Here is a 16,126-nt window from a genome sequence, read left to right on the forward strand (position 1 = left end):
ATCTATCTATCTATCTATCTATCTATCTATCTATCTATCTATCTATCTATCTATCTATCTATCTATCTATCTATCTATCTAGAGAACTGAGAGCAAGAGGAGGAGTGGAGAGAGAGAGAGAGAGAGAGAGAGAAGAGAGAGAAGGGAGAGAGAGAGAGAGAGTTTGGGTCAACTTCTGTGAAACTTTCCTCTGACACTAAACGCAACACAGAGCTGCGCGAGAGGACCTCCAGCGCAGACTAGGCAGCGCGCGCGCCACGATATCAAACCTCAAGACAGGACGACATGAAGCGACTTTGGCTCGCGCTTCTGACCGCGTTGCTATGGCAATGCAGCTATGCCCAGCAGAGAGGTGAGTCCTCACGAGACTGATAGATACTGATTGATAGGACTCGCGATCAATACGCCAATACTCGGCTCCGCGAGAGTAATTTACCGCAGAGCGAGACCCACATGAGCTCGGGGTCACGCCCTCGGGGCCGCTGCTCATTTCCCTTAATAAGCTAATCAGTCAACGGCTAGCTCCACGTTTGAGCTAGCTGAGGGTGAAAGTGTCATGTCTGACCACGAAGGAGACTGTTACACGTCCTCACCAAAAACACGCACACTCTTTGCTGTTGGGTTTCTTTAATGTTGTTTGTCGTTGACAGAAGAGGGCAAATCATATGGGAAACCCCTTCAATGACAAACCGTGTTGACCCCAATTAAAACACGTAAAAAGAGACAGACGCTTGTGTGAGACGTTCATGTGACCTGAGGACTTTGAGAAACGGTGTAAATCATCAGTGGTCAGACGTCTTACCTGGATTTGTTTGTTATTTTCAGACTCATAAATCAAGTCAACGCGTTATACCTTGATATAGCTCAAGTATGTACGAACACGGCACAAATATGTGTCGTTTGGTTTGCCCTTTACAGAGTTCATCATGGCCCAGTGTGCTCCCGATGTCACCTGGTCTCCAAAGTTGTGTCCACCCCAAAGGGACTCTTGTTTTCAACTCTTCACATAGTTCCAGTCACTCATAATGTACACAGCGCACTTTTACTGCACTACAATGAGGCTTTACTGCCAGGAAAGTGATGAGAACAGCTTTTCCGAAGCCAATCATATGTATGCTACTGAATAGGCCACATGTCTCTGTTCGATTTTTAAAAAATCAAGATGACTTAGAAGATTAGTTTGTAAAAGAAGAAAGAAAGTTATCTATTCTCACCGTTTTTTTGTGACAGTGTGCCACATTGGTTTTGGATTTTGTGCAATTTGGCCAGGTGTCACTTTCCAAGTGATTCGAGGTTCAGATTGTAATTTGATATTTCATTTTAAAAGTATGTAGTGTTTCTATCGGTGTTCTACTGGTTAACTGACCCACAGGCTGACCTCAGTGTATTCCTCTTAGAAAGCTAACAATCAATCACATCGATTTGGAATTTATAAAATACTATTTTCAATGTTTTGCACCACACAACTAAATTCAGTTCATAGCCACTTTGTGGCAGAAATCTCTCAAAACCCATAAAAATACATCCACATCAATCTGCATGCCTGGATACCCCCCAGGGTTTGGTGAGACAATATTCTGTGTTTGTCGTTGAGGGTGAACCAAACCTTTTAAAGATGAAATTATTAAGTCATGAAATGCACTTGAGAGGAGCTGCTGCTCCTTTACTTGGTGTATTTGTGAGGCTGAGAGATTAATTATTTGCTTTTTTTGGGTTAGGGCTGTGACATAAATGAGCAACAATGCCCTCAGCAGAGATAGGATTGACAGCTGGGACAAAATCAATATAGCATGGTGCACGATAAGAGTCAAAATATTCATGCAAAAAAACGGATTCCTATTATTAGTCAAATTGTCCCACTTATTACAAGAATGCTGTAGAATACATGAAGATGGTTGGTAGGCTGTTTGAACATGTGAGTGTGTTCAGGGTTTGTTTGCAGGTGTGTGTCTGTAGAGCGAGGGGTTTGGGCGTCGGTGACTGTTGCTCGAAAGATGAGACAAATTTAGTGGTCGTCATCCTTTTTTTCTACTTATCCTCTTCAAAACATCTCCAGCTACTGTTTAACCCAGGAGGGCTTTAGACCTCCTGCAGAGGGGCGGAGGAGGGGAGGGGGAAGGCTGCCATCAGGATGTGTGTTTCTAGTCTACTCTGTGTGTGTGTGTGTGTGTGTGTGTGTGTGTGTGTGAGAGAGAGAGAGAGAGAAAGTGAGTGGAAGAGGGCGGGAGAGGCCATCTGCATTAGGAGCCTCATTACCAGGCGTGTCAGCCAGGCGTGCTCTCTATCAGAGACAGAGCTCAGAGAGACGACAGGAGATAATCGGAAAGAGAAGAAGAGGAGGAGGAGGGCTGAAATGGAGAGGAGAGCGGAAGGAGGGTGTGTTGAAAAGTTATTAGGCGTTGCAGGAGACATCGATGTTAGAGAAAGGATGGGTGAAGCAGGTAGACGGAAGGTCCAGAGGGCAGGAGAGAGGGAGGAGGAGGAGGATGAGGAGGTTGAAGCAGCAGGATGGAGCAGTCGGGGATACACAAACAATGGAATCGATGGAAATGGAAGCTGTAGCCTCACAATTCAAAAGGTTTTTTTATATGTTGGTTTTGAGGAGATGGATGAAAACGCAACACTTTAGTCAGAAGCAACTTTGGAAGAAGTTAAGTTAAGCCTGATGTTGCCTTACACAAAATAATGATCCCGGCCTCTTCTACACAGTGAAGCATACATCTTTTTAATTAAACACTGGTATCGGATTGGTATTCGGTATTAGCTGATACCCAAAAGCCCAGTATTCGGTATTGGGACTGAAATGGTCTTATCTCTCTACAGATCATGAGAAAACGTTGATTTATGTAAGATATGTTCGGCGGTGTCGTTACCTGATCCGTACATCTTGCCCGACCTGTACTGCACATGTGAGACTCTCAACAGAGATGGGACGAGTCTTCTCTACATCCGTTCACTGTATCCTAGTGATCCGTATGTTTTTGTAATAATCACCACGACCTGTTAATAAGAGCCAAACTGCACCACAGAACAAATAAAAAATAATCAGCCACCAAATCACGAACCACGGGCGCCAACTTTTATCGATAAAAGATAGTAATATGTCAAGAAGGTGTGGTGGAATATTTCTAAAGTTCTGAGAAGTTGCCAGAAAAGTCGGACTTTATTGGACTTTGGCATACTCAAAGGTGAAGCGTGATCCTGTGAAATATGTTTTCTTTGCGAGGATCTAACCTGAAAATTAAAAGAATAATTATAATAATTTTGAGATAAAAGGTCTCCTCAAACCAACTACAGATGTGTTTATACATGTATGGTAATGTGGATTTAACCAGAGCTATCGCAGTGAATGTGATGTGAACCCAGAGTAGGTTTTTCTGCCCATCAGAGAAATCAACATTTTTATGGAGTGAATTCATCCCGATGTCATAATGTTTCTAAAATATGTTGATCTCAGTCTGCTATGTTAATGTGAAAGCAGCCGAGCTTAGCTAAATGGATTTAGAGGAATACACCAGAGGGAAAGCGCTCTAAAGTTTTCTGGCTGGAACCCCAAATCAGTGAATTTAATGCATGTTCGCTTGAGTTTAGTCTAGCTGCCTCTGTGCTGTAATAATGGCTTAGCACTATGAGGCAAAATGATATGTAGTCTGTTAAAACATGCAGATTAATGCAGATTATGGAAAGACAAGTGCTGAGTGGTTGGAATGAATACAGACAAACATTACACACTTATTTGTTGCTCCCGCAGTCCCATTCAGGCCATATAAGCGGTGAAATAAGTATTCAGATCACTTACTCAAGTAAAAAAAGAAATACCAGAGAGCAGAAATATAATCAGAATCAGAATCAGAAACTGTTTATTGCCAAGTAACGGTAAGAAATTCTCCTGGGGATGTAAGTGACTGAGTCAGTGGGGGCCCCGGGTTTTATTGATGAACCCGACTGCAGCTGGAAAGAAACTGTTTTTGTGACCTGAGTTCTTGATCCTGCTGGACCGCAGCCTCCGGCTAGAGGACTCAAAGAGTTTGTGTCCGGGGCGAGAGCAGTTGGCTACAATCTTACCTGCGGTTACTATGCTGATCATGACTCCATCACTTGAATAATTGTATCAGAACTGTTGGTTGCTCAGGTGCTATGAAGGGTTGTGCAGGAATTGACGGATTGATGTTTTTGTTATTTTGCTATATTTTTACTATAGCATAGTGGAGTAACTGGGTTTTAATCTAATTGATTGGTCTTTCTTTTTTTCTTCTTTTTTTAACTCATCACACTCAACCTGGGCATTTGGTGTACATGTATGTCTGCTTACACTAAGTCTCATTTTATTTTGGCAGATTTGATTTACAGTGATCGTATTTTTTAAAGTATGTTCAGAATGTTTTGCCAGACCGTGTTTGTGAAGTTGTCGACACTTCAATGCAGCCACAAATTAATGGATGACATTGTGCCAAAGACACAGATCACATGAACACCAACAGGTGTGTGTGTGCGTGTGTGTGCGCGTGTGTGTGTGTGTGTGAGTGTGAGTGTGTGCACGCGTGCGGTGGTTCTTAGAGGACTTCTCTGGGAGCTAAAATTAGCCAGGTGCTAAGTGCTAAGTTGGAACGGTGCTGTATCCTTCCTGTCAATAAGAAAGACACAAAGCTGGAGCAGAAAAAAAAGAGAGAGGGATTCGGTGGCACTGACGTTGACATTTTAAATCTTAGTTGGGTTGTTTTTTTCTTGACACTTGTCACAATGTGGGGCAGAAGTAGGTCAGGACGAAGGCTTGCAGCTAAGTGATACCTGCTGGTTAAAAATAAAAAAATAAAGTGTGCACTAACAATATACTTTATTCATTTTAGAATAGAAAAAAATCATAGCAACATTGCATTTGAGACATTGGTAAAAGTGCTGTGAACAAATCGATTCATTAACCGGATGATTCTCAGCTCACATGCATTGCCATTGAGCATGGTGGTGGTATTATTGGTAATTCAACCTATGCATCCTAATACATTTGAGAATAGTGGATGTTCACAAAGGTTGCGTTCTGGGACACGGTCTAATGTGTTATGGGGCCTTGTTTATCCTAATGCATGTCAGACTCAAAACATTTGGTTCAGTTTGTTTTGAATGTTTGATTATTTGCATGCATCACTGGTTGTGTATTTGTTAGTGTGTGCTTATTACAGTAGCGTGTTCATATTTGACTTGTGCTTTTCCCTGTGGGGCTTTGCTGCCTCCTACAAAGCACATCTTGCACTGAATGAAATCTGAGTCTGTGCATGTGTGCGTGTGTCCGCCCATGAGTGTGAGAGTGTGTGTGCGAGTTTTCCCTCGCTGTTTTGTTGTCAGAACAGCATTGATAATGCTGAGGAGAAAATCAATAGCTAATTCTACCAGGGACACAATAGCTGCTCTGCCCAGCTCTATTCTACTGTGGGCTTAGACACAGAAAGCATGAGTTGATGAATTGGTTAGTGTGTGTGTGTGTGTGTGTGTGTGTGTGTGTGTGTGTGTGTGTGCGCGCATGCGAGTTCATACAGGGTGTACAAGTGTGTGCAAGCTACTGCAGTAGCTACGGCTGTTTACTGTGCCGCCTAAAAAAAGCCAAATTGTGAAATGGATTCGTAGGAAATAAATAAAGTTTGTACGCTGTCGGACGACAAACTTTGTTTTGTGGTTGGAGTACAACTCCTAGCTTCATTTGGAATATTCCCATATTTAAATAAAACATATTTGTAAATTAATTCAAATAAAATATTTGTAAAATATCAGTGCTCCACGTTGAAAAGTAAAAAGATAGATATAGATAAAAGTTAGTATCTTGTGAAGTAACACCGCATATACTCCCAATTTTAAGGTTTCAGTGAGGCATTTCATGAGCAGAGATGACAATTACAATGATCAATCTTCACGCTGAGCAACCAGTCCAGTGCAGTTTGATGTTTTCATCCGGCTGCTGCTGTGTAGGTAAATTGCTTTCTAGCAGCATTTTACTTTTATCCTACCGGGGAGCTTGAATAGTGAAGAGCAAAGTAGGTTGAGATTTCTATTTCAAAAGCTATGTTAACCAGTCATTAAGGCTAGCACATATTTGTTGGTCAAGTGCTTTTTCCCCAATCGATCACTATCTTTCATTGTCGATTTATTTATCTTATCTTAATCACAAAATGTCAGCAGAAAGTGAAACAAGGTGATGTTTTCCCATCAAGTAAAACACAGTGTTCAAATGAAATATTTATGAATGCATGTCTATGATCGATAGATAGATAGATGTGAGTGTGTGTTCGCTATGAGATTTGACACTGTGACCTTGTGGCAAAAACACTGCACGCCTGACATCCAGATGTACAGCTGCTAAAACAGAGGCTACTGACCCCCCCACACACACGCACACACACACACATACACACACACACACACACACACACACACACACACACACACACGCACACACACACACACACAAACATGTCTGCAGCTGCAAATACTTTGGCATGACCTCTGTTTCTTCATCTTCCTTTCTCTATGTCCTCTCCCCTCTGTCTCGCTCTCTGATCTTTCTTGGTGCTTATATTTTCCCAAGGAGCTTCCTGTGGTAACACATGGTGTCAATAATGAGTCCCCCTACACACACACACACACACACACACACACACACACACAACTTTCCCCTCCTCCGCTACTCATAATCCTTCATGCCCTCTCGCCTACTTCTTTCTTTCCTGTCCCCCCTTTGCTCTTTCTCACCGTCTCCTTTCATTCCTTGGCCTCCTGATTGTCCTCTTCTTCATCCCTCTCTCTTCTTTTTTTGGTATTCTTTCTGTATCGCTTTTGTTTTTTTGTCCCGTCACCTCTTTTTCCCTCTCCCCTCTTTCACTCCTTTTGCAGGTATTCTTTTGATGAGATGACGCTGATAAGACTGGGACGGCACCAATAATAGATATCAAATCAGCAGACGGCATTTGTTGTGGTCCATAACTGATATGTGCATTGTTTTACAAAGTTGGGACTTAAAAAATTTAATACTAAATTGGGAAACGGTTTTCATTTTGCCTGAAGATGGACTTCTTGTAAATCTCTCCATTCTGTGCTTTGGTGTTTCTCCATTTCACATCCTTCCCCCTCATCTCCTCCTCCACCTCCTCGCCGCTATCTATCATTCATCCTATGTAGGAGGGCCGCTGTCAACCTCTGCAGCCATAGCTGAGCTCAGTGTCTGGCTTCAGTTTGTTTGTCTTGCTACTCCTTCACCGGTGGTTTCACGAGGTCTTATTGTTCTTCTCCAGCTCAAATCACTCCCGTTCAAAGCCTCTGTTTATCCACAGCGAGCACACTGAGCGCAAGCTGTCTTTTACAGGAGGAATCTGTCAGACACAGGCAGTTCAAAGAAAGCCATGAAGCAAGACAGATGCCCCCCAGCTCTGTTTTGGAATTTTTTTGTTTGTTAGTATTGGTTTGTGTGTTGGCTTTCGTCTGAGTTAAACTTTGGGAACTTGTTCTCAGTTTGTTGATTTTGGTCCGCGGCTGTTTTGCCTCTGAGCCCTCGTTATTATTTTGTTGTAGGTCGTTTAGCTACAGCTTTGGAATGCAGCAACATGGTTTATTTGAATCCGAGATGATCTGGTTTTGGATGACGCGTGTGATGGTGGGGTTCATCGTCACTATTGTCGGTTTGCAGTAAATAGGTTTAAATGAACAAGTGTTAAGTCAGAACTGTGGGAATGATGTGAGTTCCACTCCGAGTCTAAGCATGAATGTGATGGGTTCAGGCGTAGCCTCTCAAAATCAGAAATTAGATTTTGACGCAAATTACTTGTGACTTGGATTGAATACTCATAACTTTGGTTCTTCCCTTCACAATATTTTCTTGGGAATTCTCACCAAAACTAGTTTTGGAAGGCAGTGACAAATGTTACTTAGCCAACGGGGCGTCATATCAGAACATCTTTATATGTGTTGCTCTCTTATGGTTGCTTGACTTAGAGGACCTCTTGGTTTATTATTGATTGACATTGCTTTTTAGTTGTGCTGGCCCTTGAGCTGTAACTCCCTTTTTCTGATGCAAAATTCAATCAATGTCAACACATGTCAATCTGATTAGATTTTTGTCTGTACACAATCCTTGATTCTTCGGCTTTGTTGTGTCCTCACTATAGTCCTACCTCAAATTTTCCAAACTTTAACCCGCTTTATTTAGCCCAATCTAGATTGGGGACACCGCAGAAAAGACCTGGAGACACAGCAAAAGACGTCCGTTTCTTAATGCCATTTAGTGCATTTCTTTTTCTTTTTCTTAAAAGTTGTGAAAAAACCTAAAATCTTGACAGAATCTATTTAAACTTATTATCCACAAAATGCTTTGTGGATAATGTTTCAAAAGTGGATTTTTGCACTTGTGTTGGCGAGCCTGCTGCGGCATAATGTCTGCGGTCATAATGTCTGCGCTGAGCCGTCTTGTTAGACTGCTGTTTCTCTGAAGTGGTGTATAGATGGATGCCGGCTTGTTTTAGTGCCTAGATATGACCAATTACCTCACCCACGACCTCCTTGTTCAACACATGGTCACAACATGGTGTTCACAGTGTGTGTGTCTGTGTGTAAGAAATATAGAAAGATATTGTTCGAGAATGCCTTTGAATGTTTGTTGCTGCATGTGTTCCCTTTGTGTGTATCCTGCTGAGGTGATTTTGTGTCATGACCTTCAATATTAAAGCAACGTCTAACCTTTGACCTGTCCGGGTCACCGTCCTCTACCTTAAGTTATCATGACCCCAGCACACCATACAGAGAGGGTTTGACCAGTGGCCTTAAAAATATAATATTCACAAGTTTGCATTAGCATGTCGTTGTCGAGGCCTTAAGACTTTGGCTAAAAACTTGCTAATGTAAAATAATCACCTGTGAATATTATATGTTTAAGGATTTTAGCGCTACCTTGTTATCTGCAAGTGCCGTCATTATTTCAAGTGTTGATTGCAAAAATACACTATTATTATTTGCCGTCTTGGTTCAGACTTACGAAGCGTCTTTATAAATATAGGTGCAACTCAACCCGTTCCGCATAACTTGATCGCTTGATGCCTTTAATTGCAATGCGAAAGCTCACAAAAAAAAATTCATGACAAAAACAACAGGTTGAAAAAATATATTGATGTGTATGTACTTAAATTCAAATCACCAAGGCAAATATATGTTGATTGGGGAACACCGACTAGAAGGCAGCCACATAGTCCAGCTCTCAGTTATCCACTCACAGTAGGGGAGACAGTGATGTCCTGCGTCTCTGAATTAAAATCAAACTCTCCATCAGTGCCTCCAGTGGGCTGATGCGTATTTAATCCCTACATGTTTGTTTATGTTTGTGTGTGACACTGTACCTTTTAATAACACAAGACAACTTTACCGCAAAGCAATGATCAAACTGACCTGCTCTGAGCCATCCACCCGCTCTCTCTTTCTTCATCTTAGTCTAGTTTCAAGTTTGTGATGAAAGTTTCATACGTGACAGAGGAATAATGAATGGATGGCTAGAACCTCCGAAACCAACAACTGCAGTTTCATTTCTTACGGACGGATCTGAATGCAGTGCACACTTTGCCGCACAGCTACTAGATAGGACCACACACACACACACACACACACACACACACACACACACACACACACACACACACACACACACACACACACACACACACACACACACACACACACACACACACACACACACACACACACACAGAAAGAGGCAGCAAACAGAAAGGCCATTATTTTGGGGCTGAATGTTTGTCTGATTGAGCTGATAAAGCATCAGAGGAATAAGAGTCTAATAGACTGGCCTGGTTAGCTATGGATTTAACATTTATACACACCCCTAAGTGTGTGTGTAGGTGTGTGACAAAGAGTGAAAGCACAAGTAGGCAGATGTAGAGTGAAAGAGGGAGAAAGAGGTATGTGTTGTGTATACATTTTTGCTTTTCCATTATTCCAGTTGCTTTTCTCATCAATATTGTGTGTGTGTGTGTGTGTGTGTGTGCAGAGAGACGGGGGCATATTCTGTATGTAATTTCACATTTCTATTATATTTTTGTATTTCCATTATTCTGGTCCAAGGCAAACCCACAGAGAGCCTAATGCAGAGCAAATGTTCACATCTGACACAAGATGAAATATGTGAAAATTGTAGTGTGTGTGTATGTGTGTAGACGGGGACTACAGAGTTTATGCAGCATGGCAATAATAGACCGGTGACACCCGGGAATTTCGGGCACTGGTCTGTGATTGGACATGGCTGGTTTGGAGTGAATTATTCCACAACTAGACAGGCCTGGGAGGAGAGCTTTTGTTCCCGTAGTCTGAAGGTACCAAGTAAGTTGGGAGCTCCAAAAACTTTGAAGCAAATTTTTATTTCCCATCAATTTACGTAAAACTGGCCATTTTCAAAATCTACACGGTTGATTTCTCAGAAGTAGACTTGATGAAAGATGAAAGAAAATTGTCAAAATGTTGCCGTGTGTGTGATAATTAGCATGAAGCAGTGATGTTCCAGCTGTGAACGTAGCAGGGCAGTGTGTGTGCAGTACAGGCTGTTTTTCGGTCTGCCCGCCACCTGCTGATTAAAGTGGAGAGCGTTAGCCAAGAGGTTAGACGCCTTTGACTCAAGCAAACTCGAGGTCGGTTGAGATTTATGGATGTGGACCAGCTATTCTCATTCTAGTGAAAAGTCACTCTTCCGTGTTTTGCTGAGCTTTAAAATAAAAAGTTGTACGATTTTTATTTTTCAACTGTTTAACTGATAATATTAATTGATCAACATTTGTATAGTTGGTTAATGGTTTATTATTATTGACGCCACCGCTTCCAGTACAGTAAACTAATAATTGCTCTGGGAATATGAGACGGTGAATGTGTGAACAATGCTCCGTCACTCAATCTGACCTTTGACCTCCCTCCCTGTTGGAGGGGATTGTCTGAATCATTGAAGTATCAAAGTCTTAGTGTATGCTTTAAGAAGTGCAAATGCCCCTTTCTGTCAAAAAAATAGGCATCATATTTATTTAAAAAAATGTCAGATTCCTGTCTATCAAACCTTGTATATTTCACTTTTTAATATCTGTGAAACTGATACATTATTTGTCTTCTGTTGACCTCATTTGGCCCCGCAGAAGAGAGCAGACCTAAGCATTCAGCCAAGCCCAAGGCTTGTTCTGTCAGTGGGTGGGAGGTGGGTGGTCTGTCAGCACATTTATTCCTAGAGGAGCCCACTGCTCTGTTCGAGCAACTCAACCAGCTCGTTGTCCTCTGCTTGTTAACAAAGGCTTTTTGAAACAACAATAATTCTATTTATTTATTTATTTTCCAAACAGTGGAAAATCCATCTCCTGGTTTGGGTTGTGTTGTCTTTTAATTTTCAATCTTTAAGCAGTTATCTGATGAAGCTACTTTAAACACATTGGCAATGCACGTGCATACCTGGGTCACCAGAGGCCTAACCATTTTGTAGCGAGGTTCAAATAGTAAGACATTATTTTAGAATAAAAAAACATCTCCAGCTGTAGTCACACAAACACACACGCCGATGTCGACAGAAGGGTCCATGTCACGGGCATGCTGGATAAAGTAGCAGTGACCTCTGTAGCGCTTTCTGATGCCTCTGTTCCTCCATATGGCAACTGTACATGTATGTGTAAAAATGTACATAGTCCTGTTAGCAAGTTATTTGACCAGGTCTGCTGTTCATGGATGTTTTTATGCCTCTTTAATGACGCGTCACAAAGGAGATTTCCTGTCTACCCATCAACACTAAGAGTTTCTGAACATCTTCACTTTTGGCCAGAGTTTCACAATAGCTCTGTTTTCAGCGGCCTACATTTAAAGTGACCAATTTACGCTGTTTTTCACACATCGACTTCATTTTTTTTAATCCGTTCATGAGAACGATGCCAAGAACTAGCAGACTAGTAACGGGACGCCGCCAGGAAGCGGACGGAGTGCTTCTGCTGGTGCAACCTCGGGCCTTTCTGCTTCAGCTGTCCGGGCGGTACCCCCAGCGGGACTAGGGGGGCACGCGGCGTCCCAACATGCTGCTGCACCGTTCTCTGGGGAATAAAATCCTGGGATGGCCGACGGATTGCTGCACTGCGCTGGCCCCTTTAACAGATTAACAGGCTAGTGATTATGCACCCACAAGGTTCTCTCTCTCTCTCTCTCTCTCTCAACAGACTCGTCTATGACAAAAAACAAATGTACTAATATTCGAATCCCGAAATTGAATACTAACCACCCTCATCATAAACCTGTGAAATACAGTCAGTCTGGAAATCACGTTGAACAAACCGTGGTGGAGCTAATTTCCAGGTGGCCTACATACAACTATTGGCAGACTAGTGCATAACCAACAGCTGAATAAAACAGTCTATAAGCATCCGGGGAAATGTAGCAAGGTATCAAATTAAATGCAAGTAGGTTAATTAGGGGAAAGGGGATACAAAGAAAATCTGAACACTTCACCACCATGTAACTGCTGGAGATCCTTGACCAACACAACAAGCATGTATGGGAGATGGGATGGGGTCCTTTAATGCACACTCGCTCACTAGAAATTAGCTCTGTTGATAAGTCTGCCGCTTGCTGTTTTCAAAAAGTGTCTCTGTAATAGTGATATATGCCGTGACATGTGCTTAGGTGCAGCCTGGTGCATGTGTGCTGTTGTTAGATACGGACTGACTGCTTCGAGGGGTCTTCCTTACAACCATGATGAAAATGTGTCTGCTGATGAATTACATGCAGACTCATTTAATAACACTTACTTTCTCTCTCTGTTGGTGTGTGGGTTAGAGTTAGCCCCCCCCCCCCTATTCTAATCTAATCTAATCTATAATCTATTCTACCACATCTGTACTTTATTGTAACGCTATTGGACACCTATCCAGTTCCCGGTTGACGTTTGCTTTCCATGATAAAGGCTGCGATGCAAAAACAAAAGAACTGATTCTTTTTTTGGGTCTTTTTTCAGACCACAAATCTGGTTCCTAGTGGATGCTATGCTTTCCGATCTGATTTCCATCGTGATTCAGAACAGAGCAGAGAGCACTGGCCAGGAGATTTTCTCACGTGACCATTTTCCCTCGTCCTTCTCTGCCGGTGTGTGTGTGTGTGTGTGTGTGTGTGTGGTGTGGGTGCGGGGGCTGTATTTGCTGAGGCAGCAGGTCTGTGTACCGGTGGCCGGCTCACAGCCCTTGCTGGTGATGCATGGAGGAATCAGAGCTCCAATAATGAGTGGAATCAGCCTTTAACATGGTAATATCTCATTGAGGGCCTATCCATTTAGCTAACGACTTGCTTCCTTTTGAAACCTATTAGCAGTAATGGTAAATAGCAGCTCCCCTTCCAACTCACACTGATCTATTCGCTTTCTCTCCTCCTCCTTGTTTTCTCCTCTGATATCTTTTAATCTTCTACGTCTTCTCCTTCCTTTTCAAGTACTTTGCCACCGTCTCTTTCCTCTCTGTTTCCTTTATTCCACCATCCTTCTTTTCTCTCTCCCCGTTTCCTTAAAGGGATGTACTGGAACTAACAATCAATGTCATTATCAATTATTATTTTATCGATTAAACGTTGTCTAACAAATGAAATGAGTCATTGATACTTGTCTAGTTTCTCTCCACTTTTCTTGCTTTTTTCCCTTAACTTTCTTCTCTTCTGCTTTTGGATCATTTTTTTATATTATTATCATCTCACCCCTTTGTTTATTCACATACTATTCTCAATCTTTCGACTTTTCTGTTTTCTCTACCTTCATCCTTTCCTCCCCTCTCTTGCCCATAGGGGCTCATTCATAACATGTACCCATTACCCACCAGGCTATTAGGTTTGCTAACAGTGAGATCCATTGGGTGAAAATCAATGTCTATCCAGGGAGCCGTTTGTCTGTAGCGCCACTGTAATGAATGCTATATAGTCCAACACACACACACACACACCCACACACACACACACACACTCACACTCTCGGTCTCTTTCTCTCTCGCTCTCTCGCTCTCTCTCTCTCACACACACACACACACACACACACCCCCCCAGGTGCAGACTGAGCGTTGGTGTAACTGATAGTGAACCCACACATTTGAACTTCAGTGAGATCAAACACATAAATGAGCATTGGAGTCAATGCAGAGCTGTGTTCACTCATCCACACATTTCCTCTCTTTGCCAACTACCTCTCCTTATCGCTGTCACATAGTTTTACCTCCTGTTTTTCAATGTCCTTATCTTCCACGTGAACACACTCACTGAAACAGGCAAGACTATCTCAATTTGTGTCCCAATGACAAAATCTGAATGCTGAATAATAAAATGTGATCCCTAATATCATCAAGCATTAAAGATTTCATAAAGCAGTGTAGACATGCACGCACGCACGCACACACACACACACACGCATGCACGCACGCACGCACGCACGCACACACACACGCACACACGCACGCACACACACACACACACACACACACACACTGTAATGGTTTCTATATTGTCCAACACACATTTCAGCTCCGCTCAAACTAACCTGAACATTTCCTGTGCCAGAGCAGTTAGCGGTAGCCTCAGGGCAGCTAATAGGAGATGTGTAGTCATCAGTGCTGGTCAAAAACGACGAGTCAGCAACCTGTAGATCAGCTCTGTCAAAATCCATAGCCATCATTTAATGCTGTGTGTGAGAACCCCCTCCAGGTGAGCTCATCTCTATTTCAGCCATTTCCTACTGAATTATACTCCCTTTTTTTCTGCTGATGTTACGTGTGTGTCTTTTAAGGTTTTAGGTAAATATAGGCTTTGCTAAATACAGTGTGTATACACTGGTTGCTATAGCTGTCCCCCCCAAAAAATGTATTGCTGCATTGCAATACTTGCAGAAGGGCAGCCATCATTCATGTTATTACTTCCACCTATGCTTCTCTTCAAGGACATGTTGAAATGTTGAAATGACAATTTAAAGCAAACCAGATAACATGTAACTTTCTGTATGATCCTGTATGATTACGAGACTGTAGCTGGCCGTGACCTCTGATCTCCCATGAGAGGACACTCCATTTGGTAATCCGCTTTTAAGAATCAATATGGTTTCATCTTGTTAAGAGACATTTATGTGACCAAGACATTCTGTGCACAAGCAGAGAGATGATTAATGTGTCCCTTTCATGGGAGCATTTGTAAGGGGATTTAAGTTTAGATTGAAATAACCAAAACGCCTTTTTATTCATTAAAATACATAAATAACGAATACAATTATGTATATAGCAGTGACATATTAAGAGATGCTTTGATGATTGAATTGCATTCTGTGCCTTCAGGAATCTAGTTTTTACAAATGGCATTCAACATTTTTTGAACGTGTGGAAATTATGCCTTTTTAAAAGTTGATTAAATATCTATTTCTCAAATGTAAACACTCGGAGTCCCATTGGGTCACATTATTTTTCTCAGTAAATTCATGTACAACTCATGTCAGCCAACCAGGTTTAAACATCTGTTTTGTATTTTGATTGGCCTGTAATGATGTTATCCACGTCGATTTTTCAAATAGTTGTCAACAGACTGTAAAACTGTTGTAACGAATCTTACGATCTTAAGCAGCACTGCCAACTACATCCATGCTAAGTAAGGAACAGAGAGAGTAATGGCAGCAAGTCTTCCATCTTGCTCTGTGATGGAAGACGTTCCCCAGAGGAAACAACTGACATTCATTCGGTGTGTGCGTGGATGGCGATTATTACTCATGATAACTGGCTGTTCCTTTTGTACATACTTTGTTGATTGGCCCCCATGGACCCGCCCACTCAGCTCTTCAGCCAATAGTACACGGTTTCTTGTCTCTTCCCGTGCTTAAATCAACTGAATGGAAAAAAAGTGGGGTGGAGGCCCGGAGACAAGGAACCATCAGGAAAATGAGAAGAGAATAGGAAATGTAGGAGAATAAAAAAGGTGCACAGGCGGAGGCGAGCATTATTAACGTGGTAGCCTGTGTGTCCTGTTTCAATCTCCTTGGTAACCGCTTCTTCCTGGAAGCTCATACCCGTCCATCTGGATTTCCAATTACCCAAAATCCCTTGTGACCCTAACGGCAGAGATATAA

The 16,126-nt window shown here is 42.2% G+C and overlaps 1 protein-coding gene across 1 annotated transcript in view; it reads left to right on the top strand.

The window, feature by feature from the left end:
* The first annotated feature begins 285 nt into the window (after positions 1–285).
* Positions 286–16,126, top strand: part of lama2 (laminin, alpha 2) — a 156,454-nt gene continuing 140,613 nt past the window's right edge. The window contains exon 1 of the mRNA XM_034528174.1: positions 286–352. Coding sequence (XP_034384065.1) covers positions 286–352 — 67 coding nt within the window. The remainder of the gene's footprint in view (positions 353–16,126) is intronic.

Source organism: Cyclopterus lumpus, chromosome 24, assembly GCF_009769545.1.
Source record: "Cyclopterus lumpus isolate fCycLum1 chromosome 24, fCycLum1.pri, whole genome shotgun sequence".
Lineage (NCBI taxonomy): Eukaryota > Metazoa > Chordata > Actinopteri > Perciformes > Cyclopteridae > Cyclopterus > Cyclopterus lumpus.